Source organism: Carassius carassius, chromosome 32 (genome assembly GCF_963082965.1).
Source record: "Carassius carassius chromosome 32, fCarCar2.1, whole genome shotgun sequence".
NCBI lineage: Eukaryota > Metazoa > Chordata > Actinopteri > Cypriniformes > Cyprinidae > Carassius > Carassius carassius.
In genome coordinates, this window is record NC_081786.1 from 292,501 (window position 1) to 310,129 (window position 17,629).

General features: G+C 43.2%; 2 protein-coding genes across 2 annotated transcripts in view; one reads left to right on the forward strand and one right to left on the reverse strand.

Moving 5' to 3' along the window:
• Window positions 1-17,505, reverse strand: part of fancm (FA complementation group M) — a 23,356-nt gene extending 5,851 nt beyond the window's left edge. Inside the window, exons 1-16 of the mRNA XM_059519764.1 lie at window positions 17,248-17,505; window positions 16,246-16,647; window positions 15,355-15,527; window positions 15,208-15,285; window positions 14,643-14,801; window positions 7,208-7,339; window positions 6,689-6,821; window positions 6,514-6,606; window positions 6,155-6,247; window positions 5,852-6,033; window positions 5,561-5,767; window positions 4,934-5,138; window positions 4,300-4,451; window positions 3,933-4,088; window positions 709-1,452; window positions 357-621 (exon numbers count right to left, since the gene is read on the reverse strand). Coding sequence (XP_059375747.1) covers window positions 357-621; window positions 709-1,452; window positions 3,933-4,088; window positions 4,300-4,451; window positions 4,934-5,138; window positions 5,561-5,767; window positions 5,852-6,033; window positions 6,155-6,247; window positions 6,514-6,606; window positions 6,689-6,821; window positions 7,208-7,339; window positions 14,643-14,801; window positions 15,208-15,285; window positions 15,355-15,527; window positions 16,246-16,647; window positions 17,248-17,296 — 3,223 coding nt within the window. The 5' untranslated portion in view covers window positions 17,297-17,505. The remainder of the gene's footprint in view (window positions 1-356; window positions 622-708; window positions 1,453-3,932; window positions 4,089-4,299; window positions 4,452-4,933; window positions 5,139-5,560; window positions 5,768-5,851; window positions 6,034-6,154; window positions 6,248-6,513; window positions 6,607-6,688; window positions 6,822-7,207; window positions 7,340-14,642; window positions 14,802-15,207; window positions 15,286-15,354; window positions 15,528-16,245; window positions 16,648-17,247) is intronic.
• On the forward strand, window positions 8,296-13,661 carry LOC132112324 (heme-binding protein 1-like). The gene is made up of 5 exons (XM_059519762.1): window positions 8,296-8,660; window positions 11,001-11,095; window positions 12,098-12,239; window positions 12,502-12,685; window positions 13,019-13,661. The coding sequence occupies exons 1-5, from the start codon at window positions 8,465-8,467 to the stop codon at window positions 13,188-13,190; spliced, it is 789 nt and encodes a 262-aa protein (XP_059375745.1). The 5' UTR covers window positions 8,296-8,464; the 3' UTR covers window positions 13,191-13,661.
• Window positions 17,506-17,629: the final 124 nt, after the last annotated feature.

Here is a 17,629-nt window from a genome sequence, read left to right on the forward strand (position 1 = left end):
GCGCACACACACACACACACACACAAACACACGCACACACACACGCACACACGCGCACACACACACACACACAAATAAAGGGTTTAATACGTCATCTGAATAAATGATCTCTCCAGTGATGTGTGGTTTGTTCGGAGGACAATATTTGTCTGAGATACAACTATTTGAAAATCTGGAATCTGAGGGAGCAACAAAATCTAAATATTGAGAAAATCATCTTTAAACTTGTTCAGATGAAGTTCTTAGCAATGCATATTACTAATCAAACATTAAGTTTTGATATATTTACGGAAGGAGATTTACTAAATATCTTCATGGAACATGATCTTTGGACTATCCGAGGAAAGCCAGTAAACCTGTGGACGAGGGCCGCAGTGGAGGCGTCTTCTGTGAGGATCTGAGCTGTGATGGACGCGAGCGCAGCTGATCTTCTGCTCTTGGGGTCAGTGGAGGCAGGATCGAGTGGTTTGGTGTGGAAGCGCTGGGTCTCGTCCTCCACTGATCTGAGACCAGCACCTGAGGCACTTTCACAGCTGATGCAGAGACGTCTGCTGATCCCAGATCAGTCGCTTCGTCCTCCTCCGAGTCAAAACCCAAGTCAAAGTTGACAGAGAAGAAGTCCTGCGAGTATGAACATTTCTTATCATGACAAATCGCGGTAATCGAATACGGTTTTATCATGATTTGTGGTAATCGGTTCATTCGTACCTGTGAGCAGCTGAAGCCCTGCTCGGATCCTCTGCTTCCGTCAGCAGGAGTCTGCTGCTTTCCTTCAGGTCCTGTGCTCCTGTCGGGCGTCTGGACATCAGGAACACTCATCTGGAGGAAGGCTTCATCGTCTCCGAACAGGTCGACGCTCTCGTTCAAGCTCACCTGGTCTTCCTTCGGCTCTTCAGCATGGTCAAACAGCTGATCCCAGCCTGGAGAAACTGATTTCTGATCCACATCCTGTTCCTCTTCAACAAACGACGGCTCGTCCGCCATCAGACTGAACGTCACTTGAAACGGATCATGAAACGACTCTGTTGGTGGATCGCTGAGGATCGTGTGGATCTCTGGGAGATTAAACTGGCAGTGCTTGGGTGGAGATCTGGACAGGAGATCTCTGACGTTGGCGAGGACGGTCTGGAAGGCTGCGCTGGTCAGATTGTGACACAAGCGTTTAGGACAGAGCTCAGGCTGATAGAACATGTGCTGAAGATCCTCCTCTTCTAACAGATCCATCAGATCCAGCTCTTCTGTGCTTTCTGCAGATCTGCTGCTGTTCTCTCCTCTCTGATCTTCATCCAAGTAGTGGTCAGTGTGTGTGAGTCTCCTCTCACGATCAGCCGTGTTTGGTTTAGTCTTCTTCTGTCGAGGGATTTTGTCAGCATTTGGTTTAGTTGTTCCTCCAGCATCAACATCCTCTTTCTGCAGATTCAGCAAGAGCTCAGACTCAAACCTACAGTCGTCCTGTGAGGAGAGAAGATCATCAATGAGACGCAAACACACACACAAGTGACTGCATGTGTGACCCTGGAGCACAAAACCAGTCGTAAGAGTCAATTGTGCAAAAAATGGGTGAGTAAATAAAGTCAAGATTTGTATTTTTTGGGGTAAACCATCCCTTTAATGTTTTTATTATGGTTATATATTTTTTAATGATACTCTAAATAAGAAACTAAATCTTACAGCAGGGGGCAGTAAATGTCTGAGTCCTTCATTAATTTGATTTGTTTGTTCAAACACCTGATTCATTCAGGAATTGAATAAACGACTCTTTATGAACGAGTCTTTGAATCATTGATTCACACGATTCGTTCAAAACACAGAATCATTCAAAAACTAAACACGTTCAGAAATGCGAAACGATTGTGCGGTGGCTTTAATGTTCTCTGCAAAATCGATCAAAAACATACAATATTGTGTTTAAAAAATAACAATATCTACTTCTTATTTACGGAACTGTTGTGTAAAATCACATTTAAACTCGTGATATTTGGGACTCGTGATAATATTGCTCTCACTGCTCGTGTGATATCAGTTATCAAAAAGATAAAAACTCATACAGGGAGTTTTTTGCACCAATATCTTGAATTTTAGGGCATAACTGCATTTATGGAGCTGTCGCCCTGCATCATGTGTGTCAACAGTTACTATGTGCACAGTAAAGTGAATTCAAGGCAGTATTAGAGGATGAATGTATTACTGAGACTAATCCAGTTCAGCAGATTCAGTGGATGATCTGATTACTGCAGAAACACAGCAGATCAATATCTGATCCCATCAGACGCATCTCCAGCTGCTGTTGTGACACGCTGAAGAATGGCGTGTCCAGTGTCTCGTGGTCATGACCCACTTCCTGCGGGCGGAGCTTATGTAAGAGTTCTGAGAAGCGTTGCATAAGAGCGCATGTCCAGAGAGACGCTCAGATCCACTGCGAGTGGAAACAGCCTCCAGCCGATCGTGACATCACTCTCATCACACGCTTCCCGCAGGTACATCCAAGACTTTAAGAACATTTTAAGTCCAACTAATTACAACTGAAGGAATTGTAAGAATTGTAAAGCACTGTCGATGTGAATGCAATGCAATATCTTTTTATTCTATTGTATTTGTCCATTGCTTTTTTATTACTGACATGTTTTGTACTAATATTAGATACTCAAGTACTCTGAGAATTGTGAAATGTCGCTGGTCTCTAAAATGTTGATGCAACCTTGTCTGCTACAGAAAATATATATTTGATATATATATAACTATCTTTAAATAAATCACATATAAAGTTTCGGTTGAAGGCTTTCCGCAGTTTTGATGAAGGTGAACTGAAGACTTGTTAAAGAACTTTTTGAGTAAAGCAAATATAAGAAAAAATAAATAAATAAACACTGAGTTGAAATAGTAAAATAGAACTTTTATCAATATCAGTACAAATATTATTGCCAATGGACTAAAAAAACTACTTAACTAGTGTGTGCATGATGTAATGACATGACTTTATGGATGAAGCCTTTCTGCTCTGATTTAAGGAATGATGAACTGAGACTTTGAGACACGTCAGTGTTTGGGGTCTGATTCAGTTCACGGGAGTCATTTAAACTACTTTTTGTTTTTGTGAAAAGTGGGTTCATCCCATAGGTGTAATGGTTTTTATACTGTACAAACTGTATATTCTCTGGCCCTACACCAACCCTACACCTAACCCTAACCCTCACAGGAAACTTTGTCGTTTTTACTTTCTCAAAAAAAACTCATTCTGTATGATTTATAAGCGTTTTGAAAAATGGGGACATGGGTTATGTCCTCATAAGTCACCCTCTCCTTGTAATACCTGTGTCATACCCATGACATTACACACACACACACACACACACACACACACACACACACACACACAGACAGACACACAGACACAGACACACACACACACAGACACACACACAGACACACACACACACACACACACACACACACACAGACACACACACACACACACACACACACACACACACACACACACACACACACACACAGAGACACACACACACACACACACACACAGACACACACACACACACAGACACACACACACACAGAGACACACACACACACACACACACACACACACACACACACACACACACACACACACACACACACACACACACACACAGAGACACACACACACACACACACAGGAAAGATAAAGCTCACAGCATCTGTCACTGAGAGCTCTTGGGAGTCTTCTATGAGCTCGTGTGAAACACAGCCGTATTCAGATAACACATCAAACAAACACAGACGATTCATTTCTGAAAACCAATCCAGCTAGTGACTGATGAGACACATTCAGAAACGAAGCAGCGAGCAAACACAGATTCATACACGCTTCACCTCGACAACTAAGACTCTGAGATCTGTATCAAGACATGAGACGTGTGTGTGTGTGTCACCTGCTCCTGCTGTCTCATGCGGTCGATCAGCTCCATGATGGAGGTGAAATGAAGGCAGCGCTCTGAGTGTCCGAGGCTGTGAGTGTGGAGCGGCCCGTTCTGCCAGTGTCTCCACTCCCAGAGAGAGAGCTCTCGGACGGGGCCCACACACGCTCCCTACACACACACACACACACACACACTTAAGAATTAATGCATCAATAACAAATATGCATCACATTATGTTCATTAGTTTCTAATAAGACTGTAATCCAGATGCATGTACATTTAATCTGAAACACAAGGCTGAATATTAGTGTTGATCTCCACTGAGCACAGGTTACAGTGATGTCTGGATTACTCTCGCTGTATTCTGGTCTGTATTGACCTGCTCTGATGGCTCTTCTCTGAAGGTCAGAAAGGTCGATGGTCTGAAGACCGGCTGAGGTTCATCTGAAGACAGTCTCATGCTGGTTATCCACTCGGCCTCTTCAGCTGCGGTCAGAAACCCGTCGTCCTTCACACACTTCTGCTCTCCTCCTGCAGAACACACGAGACACACACACACACACACTTCACTGAAACACAGTCACCAGGAGATCAGACGAGACAACCAGATGATCACTCTAACTTCACTACAGAAGTCAATGGCTACCGGCAGCTGTTTGTTTACTAACATTCTTCTAAATATCTTCTTTCAGGCAAGCTGTGGAAGATTTACATTTTTGATGAACTATCACTTTAACAATCATTGGTTAAAGTGCACTAACACAGAACAAGATGTTTTTTTACAGTATTTAATAATTTTGTTCATTTGAGTTTGTTACTAATTAATGTTAATAAAACAACTTACAAATGCATTAGTAGATGTTGCAATGTTAACTCATGTAAACAAATATAATATAATTGTAAAATGTTTTTGTAATATAAATATAAAGCTAAAATGTTGAAGATAAGATGTGTTTTTAACGAGTTTATCATGGTCTTCAAGCGGAGACTGAACTGTGATGTGAGGTGAGTACCGCTGATCTGCCGAGCGAGGGACGAGCGGCCGCTCTTCACTGGTCTGTGCTGGAACTGACCGCAGCTGATGTGCATCTTGTGCAGCGTCGGAGTGACCCCTGCGGGCAGCATGCGTGGACTGTGAGCAAACATCTGGAAGCTGTGCTTGTTTCCCATGATGCTCTTGTTGATGCTGCGCCGGTTGCTCTGGCTCTGGTTGTACGTCTGTGAGAGCGCGATACACACAACTGTAATATTTATCAGAATATAATAAAACTGTAATACATCAATAATATTTTTTTTTTTTCATTTTAACTGTTACATTATTAGTATTTACGTTTTTTGTTTTATTTTTAAATCGGTCTATATATTTTGGATATGTTTATTTCAGTTTTAGTTTCTCTAAACTAAATAAAAAAAATAAGAAATGTTGCCTTAGCAACTACCTTAAAAAAAAAAAATTTTTTTATTGATTTTAATATATTTAAGTTAATGTTTAACGTTTATTATATGTAACAAAATTGTTCTCTTATGGTTTAATATCCCTCATTTAATCAAACTTGATTAATTACATTTGTTCTTTTAGTCATTTTGTGGTTTATTTGATTGTTTTATTGCTGTGTGATGCTGAGAGTTGTCTTCCTCACTCGTTCCTCGCGGCCCTCGGCCAGAATGACCACGATTCGTCCCTGACGCCGGCGTCCTGTGCGGCCCATGCGCTGGACCAGACGGATCGGACTCTTCTGAGCGTCGAAACACACGATGAGATCCACCTCACCGATGTCCAGACCCTCCTCACCCACACAGGTGGACACCAGAGTGTTGAAGCCGCCTGCACGGAAGCGCCGCACCACCTGCACACACACACACACACACACTCTGAGCATCTGAACCATCCCCTGGTCTCACAGGTTTGATGTGAGCATGAGCTGTCTTACCTCCAGCTGCTCTTTCTGCGTGAACCCTCGAACCCCTTTCCCAGCTGACGCTTGACCCATGAAGGTCATGACCCTCAGCAGCGGCTGATGACGGCTCAACATCTCAGCGATCTCCTGCACGCTCTCACGGAAGGAGGAGAAGATCATCACACGTGTGCTCACCTCAGCGGATGCCTTCGAGTCTGGACCAATCACAGAAGAGCTCGGTCACAATCAGACTCAACAAGAGACACACACACACCTTACTTCTAGATATAAAATAATCAGTACGCCGAGGCGGTTTGATCTGATCAGATGATCTACCGGTGCTCGTGGTCCACGTCTCAAAGTGCTGCAGCACGACCTCGTCCAGCTTCTGTAGTTTGGGGTGACTGTACACATACGGCTCTCCAGGATCTACAGACCAAACACATCACACATCCTTTACTCTGCTTTAGCTTTTTATGTGCATTTTTAGAATTTATGCACAGCTCTTGTTTCCATTCAACGTTTTTTTTTTTTTTGCAATGCAATATTCTAAAAATGCACATAAAAGTAGAAACATAGCTACTTGTGTGTTAAAGAGCAGCAGGAACATTCTTCTGAACATCTACTTTCACTGAAGAGAGAAAGGCATACAGGTTTGGAAGAGTAAATGATGACAGAATGTGTATTTCTGAAACCTCGGCTCGCTGTGGTGAACATGCTCTCCATTTCCCTGTAGAGATCCATGAAGACCGGACTCCTCTGGAGCTCGTTCCTCACGCGAGCCGACTCTGAGAAAACAACAAACACAGCTGAAGTGAAGAGCAGAGGAGCATCAGCGTCCGGCCGACACCAGCGTGAGTGTCTGAGCACCTCTGGGTCCAGAGAAGATGTTCTGGATGAAGAGGAAGAGCGATCTGACGCCCATCTGCTGCAGTAACTCATAGCCGTGATACAGACTGATGCAGATGGAGAAATCCCCCTCGATCACGCCCTGCTGCGGACCCTGCTCAGAAACACACACATTCACTTCAGTACTGTATTACAGGAGGGTTTGAGGATCTCTAGCTCACTTAAGAGTGAAGAACTTAATGTTTGATTAGTAATATGCATTGCTAAGAGCTTCATCTGAACAACTTTAAAGATGATTTTCTCAATATTTAGATTTTTTTGCTCCCTCAGATTCCAGATTTACGAATAGTTGCATCTCAGACAAATATTGTCCTCCGAACAAACCACACATCACTGGAGAGATCATTTATTCATCTGGTTTTGTGCTCCCGGGTCACATATGGTTTCATTATCTCAGGCTGATAAAAGAGTATAAGAGGATAAAACAAAAGTAAAAGCAAGAGTGTGTTCAAACACAGGTAAAGTGTGTGGGCTGTGCACCTGGATGTGTGGCGGTGGGTTGCGTCTGAACTGTTCTCGGGACAGAATGATCTGGTATTTGGTGAGAGAGCGGAGGTCACGCTGATTCAACAGCCTCATCTGGGTCAGACGAGACGTGAACTTCTCCAAAACCTGCGGGAAAAACAGGCCACAGCTGTCTGAAAACCATTACAGCAGCACAATGGAGCACTCGAACGTCTCTTTTCAACACAATCACGTCTTCATCTGACAGACTCACCGAGTGTTTGCTGTCCTGCTGAGAAAACATGGACATTACAAACAATCACTGCTGATTCAGGACAAACACAGACAATGCACGACGGTTTACACAGAAATACTGCCCACTGCACAACTGAAGACACACATAAAGTGTTTCAGCATCAGTGTTTTCCTGTTCATTCCAGACTAATGATAATCCTGAACTTTCATCTGAAAATCTCCATTTACAGCATCACACAAACACAAGCAGAAGTTCAAGGACTAATGTGTGTATTTCTGGCTAAAGTGTGATCAAACTCAGGGGAGATTATCAAATTATCAAGCTTGTCAAACACTGACCTGAAACACACACACTGCTCTACATTTACATTCAGCAGATGCTTTCAGAAGAACAATGATATACAAGGTTTAAATTGTGTATATATATATGTGTGTGTGTGTGTGTGTAACAAAATTAAAACAAGTAGATAGAATAGAAATAGAATTGAGAAGGCTGTTTGTGTTAAAGGCTTTTTTAATAAGGCAAGTAGTCAGAAAACGAATAAAGAGAGCAAGTGTTAGAGGGTCAAGTCAACAAATAGATCAAATAGAATTAGAATAGAGAGTGCTAGAGTTAGAGGGTCAAATAAAGATGGAAGAGATGTGTTTTTTACTATACACTGAAGCAGATTAACAGGAAAAACAGTCACAATCTTCATTTATATACAAGTATAGTTTTAAAACATGATTGCTAGTTAGAACCAAGAACATCTCACACTGTACTCTCTTCATCTGCGCAATTATTACAGAGCTGTCGGTGTGTTTGATGTATTTATACTCTTCTGCGCTGGGTGGGCGGAGCTTGTGCAGGCACGTGATCGCGACGCTGCTCTTAAACACGTCACGACCGTCGCGTCTGCAAAACAACACGTACGAACCGAACGCATTTAATAACGTGAGTAACGATCGATCGCCGCGGGTCGCGGACATGACGGCGAGATCCGTGTAAGCGCAGGTCAAGAGTGAGGCTTTCAGTATCGACGGTCACCGGATTCGGCGATGGATCCCGGCGGGTGTCGGATGAACGGCGGCGGCGGCGGTGATATGATCACACTGGAGGATCTGGAGTCTGTGTCGGAGGAGCAGCTGTCAGACGGTCCCGAGGACGAGCAGGAGCCGGATGAGGAGGACCAGGGGAGGCTCCTGCAGTACTGGAGGGATGTGGCCCGCGGGCACCAGGTGGAGGTGCCGACAGGTACAAAAACACAACAACCGCGGAGCGCGTCTCAAACACTGCCGCCTCACGATCTGCACCGCAGCGCCGGGGTTTCGCGCCAGTTTAACGGTCGTTCCCATCAGAGGCTCGAAATTCAGACTTTAAAACGAGATAAACCTCCAAATTCTGAGGAAAACAGTCAAAACGGCGAGATGTAAACTCTGGATTTTTAGGGAAAACGTCAAAATGGCAATTACGAGTTTGTTTATTCCCTATTAAACCAACTATTCTGAGGAAAAAGTCTGAAATATGAGAAAAGTTTCGATTAACGTTACATTTGTATTTTTATTCCATGGCCTCTTGTGGCTCATATCGATGTAAAACGCCGTAAACACCACAGTACAGAATAATAAACCGTCAATTCAACTTCACTCTCTATAGTGGATGTTGGTTTTAGCACACATAAAATATTTGATTATTAAAAACAATGAGGAAACGGAAGTATAATATAATTGTAAACATTTTCAGAACGATTTCTGGAGCTTATGAGTAAACACTGACAACCAATCAGAATCGTCCTGCTATAAATAGCTCGAGCATTTAAAGCGACAGGCGACAAAACTGCAACAACAGATGGAAATGGCCTGTTTGGTGTCTGTAAGAGGAAAAAACAAACTCTTTGAAGATATGGAATCTACACATGCGAATAGATAAACACTTGTATATGTATCTTGGAGGTTTTCTTTCCACTAGTCTGAATGATATGGAAGTGAAATAGCCCTAAATCTCCACGTTTTGTTTTGAGACTGTATGCAGCCAGTCAGGATTTTCCCATGATTCACGTGTGACCTACTTCAGCAGATTATCACAGAACGCCTAAGAACTCGGCTCTCTGCGTGTAATCGAACACAGCCGTTAGTGTATGAGAGAGAGAGCCGTCTGTGCAGGGTTTGTTCTGTAGATCAGGTGACGTGTGTTTGTGGAGCGGAGATCTCTCAGAGATTATCAGCCTCGTCTGGTCCACACCAATGCCTTTCTAAATCCAGTCCAGTAAAGCGCTTTACACGACTGCACACGTGAAGAGCAAACATCAGTAACAATAAGAGATTCACTCCATTCACTGATATGAACAGAAAAACTCATTTTCATTTCATTTGTTTAACTGATTTATTATAAGGCAAATCATAAAGAACTCAATTCATTAATGTTCATTTTTACACATACTAATTCATTATGAAGCAACATGAATTAACGTCCAGAAACCTAGATGAGGAAGTGCTGTAATGATTGGTATTTTTATGGTGCCTCATGCTAATGAACTAAATCTTACTGCACAGTGTGTTTAAACTGAGTCTGTAGTAAAACTATCCGCTGGTTTATCTAAAACACACAGTTTGTGCTGTCAGAAGCGGTCAGTGTTGTGGTTTAGTGACCTTCACACCACACGGTTCAAATGAGGCCAATCTACTTCATGTATGACCAATCTTAACGATAATGAGATGACTAACTAGTAAGACTAGTCTAAGCAGTTTATGCAAGCATCAGTTTGAGGTTAACACTGTGATGGTCAAACTCAGAGCGATTCTGTGAATAAGACGGATCCAGAATCAGTCGAGTGATTGAGCTTTTGTAAAATTAATTGAAGTGTGAATAAAAACTAGGCCCCTGAAAGTCCTTAAAGTTGATTAATTTTTTGAGGTCATTTAAAAAGTTTAAAATTCCAAATCATGTAACAAATGTCTTTATTCAAAAAAATTAATGGGGGCAGAAAACTAATTGTAATACAACATTTCAAAATAAGAGTCTGTAGGTCTCCCATTATGCAGTATTTTTTCAGCTCGTTATTGATATTTTGTTTACGCAATTAGTCGTATCACATCTTACGTACACAATAAATGGAGAACTCTCATTTTAAAGTATTAATTCCCCTAATTATTAAATCAAACAGTTTGAAGTAAAAACAAATAAAAACCTGGATTCAAATTAATTTTGCTTGGTAATGTCTCATATCCTTTTAAAAAATAAAAACATTATTTGGTAGATTCTTATTGTGCTTCTGATGTGTTTCTAAATTTTTCAAAATTAAGAGCAGACTACTGTATATCTCATCTGTTCATATGTACGTGATGACTGCTGTGTAAATCTGAATTCACCCAAGCAGAGGGTTCTGGGTAAACTGACTGATGAAGTGTTTGCTGTCGCTGCTCGCTAGCGTCCCGCGGGGCAGATGTGCGGCTAACGCTCGGCCAGAGAGCCCCTCGTGATCAGTTCACAGCGGGAAGAAATGTCAGCCAAACCCTAACATCATGACACAGTCACAATAAACAAGGCTTCAGTGTGATGAAGCAGAATCTGAACGCTGATGTCAATCTTCCACAGACATGGCTGAACCCATCCATCAGATCACCACCAATAACGAGGGCACACACACACGGGAGCAGGTGCCCTACACACTCCTCACACGCAAGGAGAAGGTGCGTACATCTGACCAATCAAACACACCACAGAATCACACTAGCACAGTTTAGACACTCCTCTACAGCATCATCAATACGAGTAACGCATGTGATCAAACACAGCTGCCTGAATGTGCCTTTCAATCTGACATGAGGATAATGAAATCAAGTCACTGTTTGATTGGCTGCTGAAATCATTAGACTCCACCTACTTCCACTAATTGACACTTTGCGCAAAAGCCAGAAATGAACCAGAACTGGAGGCAAAAATTCCACTTGATGGGATAATAAAAATGGCTCAGATATGACAAATATGCTGCTAAAACTGAATATTATGAAACGTAAGAGAATCTTCAGAAGCTGAACTGCATCAGCAATCACTAAAATGTGTTCTAAAGAGCATTTCAATCTAATCACCATCAAACACACAAGATGTCAGCACAGCTTAAAGTTAACATTTACTTCTCTGAATAATTCTCCAAATAGATTTAACTTTAAAAAGGGCAAAATCATAAAGAGACATCAGATTTCATCTCTGTATAATTTGACAGAAAACACAACATGTGTTAATCAATGCTTGTAATAACATGGTTGTATTTCCTGAAGGCTCTGGAATAGACTCGAGGTCGCTCTCTTTCTAAAGAACACACAGCAGATTATTGCTGAAGTGAAACAAAGTTATAAAAGTTTACAGTAAAGATAATGTAGTGTACTATATTTATATTATTTTATGAGGTAAACAAAGAATGTAGAAACAAGTCACCTCTTCTAAATATTCAGACATAGACACCCTTTCAAAATGAAACCAAGATATAAGACCCAGACTTTCACTGCTTCTGTCCCCAGGATACATCGCCCTTTTAAGGGTTAAAGTCAAACTATGACATCAAACCAAATCCTCTCTTGTGTATCTGCATGTGTTTGATCAGTTCCTCCACTGACTCTGTTGTTGTGTTTGTTTGGTGTTTTGGGATGGTTCTGACTCGTGTGTGTGTGTGTGTGTGTGTGTGTGTGTTGTAGTGCGGTGAGGTGCTGTTCGAGAAGCGTCGCTATGAGAAAGCGCACTGGGCCTGCATCACGGTTCACGAGGACACGTATGAACAGAGCATCTGCTACGGCTTCATGAAGATCATGAGATACATCTGCCAGCAGAACTCAGCAGGTCCTCCAAAACCATGGGCTGGGCAATAAAACTAAATCTAGATTTCTTTTTCACAACGTTTGACTGATTCTCATGTATTGACATCAACTCTTAGCACCGGCCGACTCACAGCATGTTGTCTAACTGTCACATTTGCTTATATTGTTATTCAAAACTGTGATTCCCTGATTTAAGAAAATAATTTCATTGTGGCAAAACATTACATTCAAAATACTGAATGAAATCTCAAGCTCTCTCTCTCTGGACTGGTTTCTCTGTGCAGGCAGTTATCTGGGGCTGACGATCCCGATCGTGACGGTGGTGCGCACCGATGAGACGCACAGGACTCTGTCGCGAGCCGTGACCGTAGCGTATTACCTGCCCCCCCCGCACCAGAGCGAGCCACCGCGGCCACACGACCCCGAGATCATCATCGAGCAGTGGCCTGCTGCGGTCGTCTACACCCGGTGAGAACCTTCCTCCGCTCATTAACACTGACACACAGCACCATTACAGTAATGCTCTTACACTGTCAGACTCATCAACACCCATCCACAGAGCGCTTTACATCAACTGTTATTCCTGCATCTGCTGACTTTTAAAATTCTCTTACATATTGTAGAAATGGTTCCTGGTTCTTAAATAAAAATGTCATTTGGTGAGAATAATGAACAGTCTGAATCATCTGACTCCCACAGACCTCCACTGTAAATGTACTACGGTAAACATGACTAACTGAGGGACGAGTCGAATGATATCGAACTGGTTTTGAGCTAGCGTCTGTGTGTCATGTGACTCAGGGCCTTCACGGGGGCCACGAACGAGCTGACCATCCTCCACGAGATCAGCAGTCTGGCCGAGGCTCTGGACCGTCCAGCCGTCTGCTTCAGCGACTCCTTCATCATAGCTGGATACACCAACCCCGCGGCGGCCCACCGGCAGAACGAGATCTGGTTCCTGGAGCGGCCCTGAGCCTCCCCTACCCACAATCCTCTGCACCTCTCGGTCATCCTGTAGTTCCTGATTCCCCGTGAGCAGAGCTGCTGACCGTGTTTCTGTGCGTCACACTGAGTATAACTGGATGTCAGTCACTCTGTGAAACACTGTTGCTGTAAGACAATCATCTCGTCCCTCCCGTCTTCTGTCTGTCTCTCGCTCTACTAGTGACGATCAACATATAGACATAGTAGATACACAAATATTAATATAATATTGTCATAGTGCTATTTTTGTCAAGTATTTTTTAAACTTCTCTGTCACAATCACAGATGTCAAACGAACACAGTGAAAGTTTTCTGAAGGAAGTGAATGAGCTGATCTCGGATCAGGGTTTGACGGCTGTGAATGTAAACGCGCGTCTGTCCTCAGTATAGACACTACACCACTGTGAATGCTTCTGTTCACATTTCTGTTCTGATCTGAATAAACTATTACTGAATCACACCATGACTGATGATGTCAGATCAACTCCAACCAATCAGAGTCAACAAACCTGAATTCACACAGAATGACAGAGTTCAGGGTTTGATCCAAAAGATCGCAGCCAGGAACACAGATCATCATCCACTACACACACAGAGCTGCAGAAGGGCAGATAATGCCAGAAATATTCAAAAAAAAAAAAAAAATCCCAGTAATTTGCCAGAAGTTTTCCACCCCTTTACAACTCCACCTACACAAGACTATCAGTTTCCTGAATAAAACAAATAAAAGTCCATTTGAAGTTTAATTACATTTATTTTAATGACTGATCTTTTTGGAATGAGTGTATTAGTTTACAATCTTATTGGGACTTCAAACTTTATTTTAAATACTACAATTATATATTTATATTTTACAATTTCTGTGGAATTCTGGATGTTTAATTTAATTTCAATTATTACTTTTTTTTTGGTAATTTTTGACATTTTAACTTAATCCGATGGGGACTTAAAAAAACAAAACATTATAATAACATTTTTGTAAATAAATCCCTGCAGCAGATGAAACAGCTGATGCGTGATACAGCAGAGCTTTCTGACAGATTCCAGCGCTCCAGTGAGACGTGGATAAACCTAGCCAACCTTGAATAAAGCACTGCAGGCGTGAAGGAGAAATCAACGGCGGTCAGACAGCGTGTGATGATGATGATCTGAGCCCAGCAGAGGACGACAACAACCCCAACAAACACAAGCAGATCAGACAAACACTGTCATCGCTCTTATCATCATAACTGCTCTGATGAAACATCCAACACACTCACACAAGATTATAGAAATCACTTCACAAACATTGTTTCGAACCACTAAGAGTTCTCCTAAAGGGAAATTTCAATACCACAGCAAAAATCGCTAGCCAAAATAAACAGAGTTGAACCGTTATTGAGGACAAGTGACAGCCAGTAGATAACTGATGAAGCAGAGAGCAGTGACAGCGGAGGTGTACCTGCAGGTATCTGGTCTGATACTGCGCGAGCGTCTCTCCCGGCGGCACCACGATCTTCTCCAGACTGCGCTGATGGACGTGTGTCTGGACGTCTGGACTGTCCTCCGATCGCAGCTCGATGTGAGAGATCAGGAGGTTAGAGATCACCTGCTGCACCGCCTGAAACACACACACACACATCTGATGGACTTCATCTCAGCACTGCAACGAATGGGTGCCGTCAGAATAACAGCTGATAAAAACATCACAATAATCCACAGCACTCCAGTCCATCAGTGAACATCTGGAGAAGACAAATGATGAAACACATCCAGCATTAAGAAGTTATTAACTAGTCTATAATCCATAATAACACTTCCTCCAGTGGAAAAGTGTTCTGAATCAGGAGAGAAATCAAGCAGCGTTTAAACAGCTCTAAACAAATATGTGAGAGACAACAGGAGATGTACTTTTTCACCAGAGGATGTTTTTATCAGCTGTTTGGACTCTCATTCTGACGGCACCCATTCACTGCAGGGCATCCATTGACGAGACACTGATGCAGTGCTACATCTCCAGATCTCACCTTGACGTCTGCTCCAGGTGTGGCGCTGAGCGCTAGAACACGGAACTGCTGTGTTTGGTTGCTCAGCTCACGAATCACCTGCAGAACACACACAAACCATCAGAACTGATCTCCCATCATGCACCGCTCAAGCAGGTGACGCTCTACCTGACAGTACGCGTGGTTCCCGGTGGCCTTGTGGGCCTCGTCGATCACTACACACCGGACGTGTGCGGCCGGACAGGAGTTACGGCTCAGATCGTTCACCATGACCTGAGGAGTCAAGAAGAAGACACGCTTGGATCTCCAGAGCTCCCTCCGCTGCTGCGCCGCCGTCGAGCCTACAGCACACACACACACACACACGTCAGCATCAGCTGTGACGAGATATCCTTTCTGAAGACATGGAGATGCTCTCCTCTAGTGTTTATCCACACACTCAGACACTGATGAAGAAGAGCTGAAGATCACTTGTGTGTATCTTCACCTCGGCTCAGAATGCTTTTATTACGCCACATTACTGTAAACACAACCCACTGAGAACACTTGTGATTCACGTCAACCTTTTCTAATCATTATTTTAAAACACTACGTTTTGTACGGCTCTTAAAATTTAAACAAAAAAATTATAGTTTTCACTCTGTCATATCCTAGCTGGGAAAACATCACATTTGATCACATCAAGTTTAGAAATGTTGGTTTAGTTCATGAGATGATGTTTAGCTCCTTCTCCTCTAGTTGATTTCATTACATTTAAATCTATTGGAAACTGATTACATAATTTAACTAGAAAACCCTTGCTCGGTCAAGCTGTTTGTTCCACTCAGAGCATCACATCAGTGGAATTAAACACCAGCATTAATTAGAGAATGTACACCTTTTAACTAATTTAAGCATCATTTTAAGAAATGGCTTCTTCATAACCAACAATATTTATTTTGATAAACTGAGCAGCCCCGTTAATTTCCTTTAATGTTAAAGTGTATTTCCCTCATGAACTCCTGCACTAGTGTCTGGTCCCCATGACCCCTGAGGTCATGACCTTGTGTGTTTGTTGACCTGTGAGCTCGGCCATGTGTTCCTGTGGGATGCCCATGACCCCGTGGCAGGCCTGGATCTGCTGGGCCACCAGGGGTTTGGTGGGAGCCATGAAGACGATCTTGCCGGCGGGGAACCAGCGGTAGAAGTTGTACATGAGCACGGAGGCGATGAAGGTCTTTCCGAGGCCGGTGGGGAGACAGACCAGTGTGTTCTTCAGCAGCGCCGCCTCTGAGATCCGCAGCTGGTACTCACGGAGAGGGAAGTTAACGGGGTAGATCCAGACGCGGCCCGCCGAGGGGTCGAAGCCCAGCTCTGGAGCGGCCTGCAGCGAGCGCTCGGCCTCGTACACAGCCACCAGCATCACATCATCATCTTCCTCCTCCTCTTCATCAGGAGCCGCTGACGGAGCTGGAGCAGGCTCTGTGACACATCACGTATGTTATGAAATATGTTCCAAAAACAGAGCAGCTTTCAGTTAAGGCTGGGCGGTACATCGAAGAGATACAGTATGATGATGTAATCATAATTTAATAATGAAAGATTCTGTAAAAGTGTGGTGTTAGGGGCGAAACGCAGTAATTAACAGGAACATTAACAGAAGAGTGACTGGTCCATGTGTTGACATGACAGGGTTAGATTCCATGTTAATAACCTCCATGTTTAGAATGAAACCAGCATACTTAAAAACATGATATGAATCATATGTAATAAAACATTATTAGTGTAGTGTTTTCCAGTTTGTGTCTGTGGGTCTCTGTATGAGTGTGAGTCTATGTATGAGTGTGTATATCTCTCTGTGTGTGTGTCTCTGTGTGAGTGTATCTGTGTGTATGTGTCTCTGTGAGTGTGTGTCTGTGTGAGTGTCTCTGTGAGTGTCTCTGTGTGAGTGTGTGTGTGTCTCTGTGTCTGTGTGAGTGTCTCTGTGTGTTTGTGTCTCTGTGAGTGTGTGTCTGTGTGAGTGTCTCTGTGAGTGTGTGTGTGTCTGTGTGAGTGTCTCTCTGTGTGTGTGTGTGTACACACCTGGTTTGCGGCCCCAGGTCTGGAATAATGTTCTCTGATTAGCGTTCATTGTAGAATCACATCACATCTTCGGTGGATATTAAATCACAAACACGGATGAATCCTGTCCAAGCGAACATCAGACGCGCTGAAGTTCGGTGTGTTAATTAACGATCATAACCGACACAAACGTGGTTTTTAATAATCGAAACAAACGTAAACACAGCAGAAAGCGCGAAAAAGGCGACTCGAATGTGGCGCGTACGACTGACGTCACCGTGCGTCAAACAGCGTGCTTGCGCATGCGCAGACGGGGAACGCGTGTTCAGACCGGGGGGGGGGGGGGGGGGCAGGGTTTCATCTTTTTTTGAAGCACCCCTGGGCGCCGCCATTGGCTAGCGGA

Coding starts and splice junctions, on each gene's coding strand:
- LOC132112324 (XM_059519762.1), top strand. CDS start 8,465: ATGGATCCCGGCGGGTGTCGGATGAACGGCGGCGGCGGCGGTGATATG. Junction 8,661..11,000: donor CCAGGTGGAGGTGCCGACAG/GTACAAAAACAC, acceptor AATCTTCCACAG/ACATGGCTGAACCCATCCAT. Junction 12,240..12,501: donor CTGCCAGCAGAACTCAGCAG/GTCCTCCAAAAC, acceptor TTCTCTGTGCAG/GCAGTTATCTGGGGCTGACG.